The following is a 5,475-nucleotide window of genomic DNA, read 5'->3' as shown; positions in this document are numbered from 1 at the left end:
TTATTTTCTGACCCACCAGCACAGACTGTGTCACTTTGTACTGGCTGTGAGTGATATCACTGCCTGTGCTTTACAGCAAAACACCAAATTTCATTCCCCACCACTGCTTTCATAAGTTTGGCTCTGGTTTCTCTGAAGCTCTTCAAAGTCCTCTTTGGACCAGAGTCAACCTAAACAACATGTAAATTATTAATCATTTAAATAAATAACATGCCATCTGCAAATAGCAACTCGCTCTGTACGCAGGTTAATAAATATGTTAAATAACCCAAAACAGAGTACAAAACCTTGAGCCACCTACTGCCAACCTCTTTTGGGGAAGAAAAGTGGCTACTAATATTTATAGGAGCAGCAAGATTATAGCTCCATGATCTCTCAATTCTGCTGCTGCGCAAACACAGGAGGGAAAGATGGTCCCTGAGTCCTGTTAACTTTATATTTAAAATAGAAGAAACAAAACATAAGGCAATGGAAAAGATAAAACTGTGCTGGTCAGTGGGATAAGCAGCAAACACCTGGATGAAAATTCTTTGGAGCCTACGGTCTGCCATCTCTCAGCCCATCTTCATCATCCACCCAGGCTCAGGCTGCCTGGAAACAGCCCCATAAGCTGGTGCATTCTGGTGGCCAGGACATTATTTGCCTTAAATATTCAAGAATTGCAGTTATGGGGATGCAAAAAGAAAATGGACTACAAACTATCAAATGCTGATCATCAAATGATGATCCGAGGCAGTGAGTATCTTCTGCAGAGGCCCTGAGGCAGCAGAGATGCCATGGAGGAGGTGGGTGTGATAGATCTTGGAAACTGCACCAAAATCATGACAAAAGCACACAAATAGTGATTTTCACTGCCTTTTCCAGCTGGAAAAACAACGTGTGAACATCAAATTAACCTGGTGGCAGCAGGACGCTGTATGGACTGGACGTTTGAACAGGTTCAGAACGCAATCTGGTAACATTCATGGAAAGACACCTCAGAGGTGGTACTGAGTGCCTGAGCGGAGGGGTGGGGCTCGCCGGGGCAGGGGCCGCGCTCGCGTTTCCCGGGAGAAGCCCATCCCTGCCCATCCCTGCCCGGGAGGGGCTGCTGGTGGCCAGGCAATCGCGGTCAAGGGTGGGAGTGCCGCCTGTGCCTCCTCCTCTGCCTGGCACCTCACCCGGCACAGCTGCTCTCGCCTAAAATAACCCCTGGTTCGACATCAGTGAGCGAGTGCGGGAGGCCTGACAGAGGAATGGTTCGTCCGCAGGACTCGTGGTGGTTAAAGCAGCACAGAGGCTGCAGACACTGGTGAGGAAGCCAGATCGTATCTTCTCATCCATCCCCGGCCAGACCGGGGAAGCTCCTTTTACTTTTTTTATTTTTCCTGTAAAAAACAAAAACAAAACAAAACAAAACAAAACAACACCAAACCCAAACCAAACCAGCAAACAACCCCAACCCCACACACTTTAAGCCGAGAGCTGAGGCGCTCAGCAGACCACACTCCGCCACTGGGCGATTAAGAAGCCGAGCCCCCCAGCCCAGGCTGATGCCTTTGGCAACGCACGGGAAAACACGCACCCTCCTAAAAAAAAAAAAAAAAACACGCTCCTTCCCTCCCTCGCACAGGAGCTGCGGGCGAGCAGTGCCGCCCGCAGCCGCGCAGGGGCCGCGCCCACCGCACCGCCGGGGCCGCGCTGAGGGCCGCGCTCGCGTTTCCCGGGAGAAGCCCATCCCTGCCCGGCCCGGCGGGGCCCAGCCCGCCCGGCAGGAAGCGCGGGGGGGGCAGCGCCCACCCCATCCGCCGGGCGGGCAGCGGGGGCGGGCGGTCGCGGCGCTTCCGCGCGGGTAAGCGGCTGCGCGGGCGCGGGGAGCCGCGGGGCCGGGCCGGGCCGGGCCGGGCCGGGCGGGAGGGCGGGCGGGCGCTGGTCCCGCGCCACGGGGAGGCTGCGCTCGCCGCCTCCCGATGCGCGTCGTGTCTCCCCCCCCCCCCCCCCAGTAATTTTCTGCGGAAACAATAGCAAATATCAGCGTTTATTTGCGCAGGGGCCGCGGGCGGGGCGGGGCGAGGCGAGGGCGGCTCAGCCCGCACAATGGGGGCTTTGTTGGACGCACAGGGCTCCTCTGTGCCGGAGCCGCCGGGCTCAGCCCCGCTCCCCCGTGCTCCCGCCGCGGCTCCCGGGCAGCAGGAAGCACCATCAGATCAGAGGGAAAACGCGAGCCAGGTTTAAAGTTAGTGCTGACACCCCGCAGAGCGTAGTTAATCAGCGGGAGAAGCATCTCTGAGTGTAGCTGGCAGATGGGAAAGTCCTCGAGAGGTCTTGAGTTCATTGGTCATGGGTTTGAGCACAAGCGGTGGTATCAGAAGGAGAAACTGTTAAATAGGGGTGCAGGGACTATCTGGAGGAGGGAAGAGGCTCCATGCCAGGCGTCCATCTCGTTTCGGTGGTGAGAAGTCAACATTTGAGCCTTTGGGAGCTCTCTGATTTCCTAATGAGATGAACATCCTGTTCCCTTGCTCCCAGGCACACCATGGATACCACCGGCCACAGCGTCCTCCTCCTCCAGCAGCTGAACATGCAACGGGAGTTTGGCTTTCTGTGCGACTGCACAGTTGCCATTGGAGATGTTTACTTCAAAGCCCACAGAGCGGTGCTCGCTGCTTTTTCAAACTATTTTAAGATGATATTTATTCATCAGACGAGGTAAGAATGCACAGCTCTCCTCTTATCCTTTTACCACTCTCAGCATTCTGCTTTTTCTTCCTTCTAAAGGTATAAAAGGCTAAAATTGAGTATAAATGGAGATGTTAGGTGGCCTGAGATTATTTTCCTAACCCAGCACAGGCCTTGGCTCTCTAAACAATCCCAGTCCAGAAACCACTGCCCTTTAAAACCACTTTCTTAGTCAGCATATGGCAGCAGCAGACCCTGCATTTTGGAGATGAGGCATTTCTGTGACCAGATAAATAAAGTGTGTAAGTACCTACCACCGTCTTCCTGCAGTGAGAACCTTGCAGATTTAGAATCCAGGCATATCCTGGTACCTCCTGTCCATGTGCAATATGTCCAGTACTTTGCCTTAGGTTGTTGTCAGGCTTGCTGGGTGAGACTGTCATTTTTGGCAGGATCTACAGGCTTGAAACAATTGAGAAGCTGTGGCCTTATCATAGTTCTGTGCTTCAGACTCTTGGAGATAAGGGCCGAGACTGAGATCATCAATTCATTTCAAGCTGTTGTTCACATGCTTCACCTGGCCAGGTCAGGAGTGGTTCTGCAGGTCTAACAAGAGCAGTGCCAAGGTCTGGCCTCTGACCTGGGGCTGGCTGCTTGTGACAGATTAAACCTTCTTCATTCCCCTTCCTTTCTGAGGGTCATGGCCTCCAGCACCTCTGCAAGATAATCTTTAGGATCAGCTGCATCGCCCCTTGGCTGGAAGTGAGATGAGTTAACTGCCCTTCCCAGTGGATGTTGTTTGCTGACACTTAGTGCAATACTCATAAAGATTACACAGTACTGGCAGCTGAACTTCTTACTCAGATAAATGGTGATGCACAGCTTGCATGGCATCGCTGCGGTGCCGTGTGCTGCAGCTGGCTCTGCATGGGAGGGATGGGATGGCCAGGGCTGGTCACTCGCACCAGCCTCAGCTGCAGTTGTGCACATGGTCTTCAGAATCACAGGGATAAACACAGACTTAGGCACTTGGCTTTGCAAACAAAGCTTCTGCACTTCTGCAGAGCTTGGCAGGGAATACTGCTTGTAAAAGTGCTCTCACAGCAAATGGGCAGGTAATGGATCGGGATTTGGAACCCTGTATGTACTTAATTATCTGTTTTGTTTCAGCGAGTGCATAAAAATTCAGCCTACAGACATCCAGCCTGACATATTTAGTTACTTGTTACATATCATGTACACTGGGAAAGGGCCAAAGCAGACTGTCAGCCAGAGCCGACTGGAGGAGGGCATCCGCTTTCTGCACGCAGACCACCTCTCCCACATCGCCATCGAGATGAACCAGGCCTTCTCCCCAGAGCCCGTCCAGTCCTCCAACTTGTACGGGATCCAGATCTCCACGGCACACAAGCTGGCAAAGGAGCGCCTGGGAGCGAAGGAGAGCCTGCCCAAGGCGGGCGGCAGGTCTGCGGCCCAGGGCGATCACCCCCAGCTGCAGCTGTCCCTGGCCATCGGCCTGGACGACGGCCCCCTGGACCAGCAGGTCGCTCGCCCCTCGGCCCAGCCCGCGGCTCTGGCCAAGCCGGCGGAGGAGCGCCCAAAGCTCTCGGTTTCCATAAAGCAGGAGAGGTGCGACTTGGAGCCCGTGGTGTCCCAGAGCTGCACCCCTCCTTCTCCAGGGGGAGCGAGCCCCATCCTTGCCAAGGGCAGCCTCAAGGTGCACTTGTGCCACTACTGCGGGGAGCGCTTCGACTCGCGGGAGGGGCTGCGGCAGCACCTGCACACCCATGTCTCGGGCTCGCTGCCCTTCGGCGTCCCGGCCTCCATCCTGGAGAGCAGCGACCTGGGCGAGGTGCAGCCTCTGGCTGAGGACAGGGAGCCTGGGGATGGCCATCGCCTCGGGGCTTTCCTTCTCAAGGAGGATGAACATCAGCTGGAGCATCCGAGCTGCAGCGACCTGGAGCCTCTGCAGATTGGGCAGCTCTCCCTCATCTCCAAGGACCACGAACCGGTGGAGTTGAACTGTAACTTTTCTTTCTCAAGAAAGAGAAAGATCAGCTGCACCGTCTGCGGCCGCGCGTTTTTCCGGAAGAGCCAGCTGCTGGAGCACATGTACACGCACAGAGGGAAGCAGCACAAGTACAGCCGCTGCCAGCGGCTGGAGAGCCCCAGCACCCCCAGGTTTCACCCTTACTGTGACAGCGAGAGTGTGGGTAAGAGCTCCAGCTTGTCCCAGGACCACTTAGATGAATGTATACTGGAGTCAGATCTCATCCAAGAAAGCGTCGATACGATCCTGGTAGAGTAATTCTCCCCCTTCAGATGCTGAAACTGGATGTTTTGGCATTCTCCACCTAGGGAGTGGCTGCTCTGTGCAGCTGAATTTCTTGAGCCACCATTCCCCTCACCACTGAGATAACTGTGAAGGACTGTGTACTTTGACTTGTGTACTTGCTTTTTTTACTTCTCTAACTTAAATTCGAGTTAATTCCTATCTAAATCCTTCTTGGAAGCCTCTGTGTAACTCAGTTATGTTTTTCCTGAATGTGAACTTATTCCTACTCTGCTTTACTGGAGTAAAGGCTGTATTGCTGGGTGTGAGATTTAAACATTGTCTAGTACTCTGTGTGGTGCCTAGGACTGTTTGTATCCCATAGAATTGCTCTTCTGAAACCAGATGGATGGAAGTGTAGAGGGAAATACTTATGGTGTTTCCCAAACAGTTTGTTTTTAATGAAAATAAATATCTCAAGGAGATGAATCCTGAAGTTCATGTTGTTCATGTAACTGCAGTTAATAAATCTCTGCATAAATATT

General features: G+C 53.5%; 1 protein-coding gene across 3 annotated transcripts; it reads left to right on the top strand.

Annotated features, from left to right (window-relative positions):
• The first annotated feature begins 1,292 nt into the window (after nucleotides 1–1,292).
• ZBTB25 (zinc finger and BTB domain containing 25) lies at nucleotides 1,293–5,475 on the top strand. 3 transcript variants are annotated; one of them, XM_053946979.1, is made up of 3 exons: nucleotides 1,293–1,831; nucleotides 2,509–2,688; nucleotides 3,829–5,475. In XM_053946979.1, the coding sequence occupies exons 1-3, from the start codon at nucleotides 1,533–1,535 to the stop codon at nucleotides 4,964–4,966; spliced, it is 1,617 nt and encodes a 538-aa protein (XP_053802954.1). In that variant the 5' UTR covers nucleotides 1,293–1,532; the 3' UTR covers nucleotides 4,967–5,475. The 3 variants fall into 3 exon arrangements, with proteins under 3 accessions (XP_053802954.1, XP_053802957.1, XP_053802956.1); XM_053946982.1 differs by lacking the exon at nucleotides 1,293–1,831 and adding an exon at nucleotides 1,927–2,215; XM_053946981.1 differs by lacking the exon at nucleotides 1,293–1,831 and adding an exon at nucleotides 1,927–2,431.

Source organism: Vidua chalybeata, chromosome 6 (assembly GCF_026979565.1).
Source record: "Vidua chalybeata isolate OUT-0048 chromosome 6, bVidCha1 merged haplotype, whole genome shotgun sequence".
Classification (NCBI taxonomy): domain Eukaryota; kingdom Metazoa; phylum Chordata; class Aves; order Passeriformes; family Viduidae; genus Vidua; species Vidua chalybeata.
The sequence above is the reverse complement of the archived record's forward strand: the minus strand, read 5'-3'. Positions and strand labels throughout refer to the sequence as shown.

Excerpts from the sequence above, each read along its gene's own strand:
- ZBTB25 (XM_053946979.1), top strand. The coding sequence starts at position 1,533 with ATGCCTTTGGCAACGCACGGGAAAACACGCACCCTCCTAAAAAAAAAA. Across the intron at positions 1,832-2,508 it reads GTCGCGGCGCTTCCGCGCGG|GCACACCATGGATACCACCG; the intron begins GTAAGCGGCTGC and ends CCTTGCTCCCAG. Across the intron at positions 2,689-3,828 it reads ATATTTATTCATCAGACGAG|CGAGTGCATAAAAATTCAGC; the intron begins GTAAGAATGCAC and ends GTTTTGTTTCAG.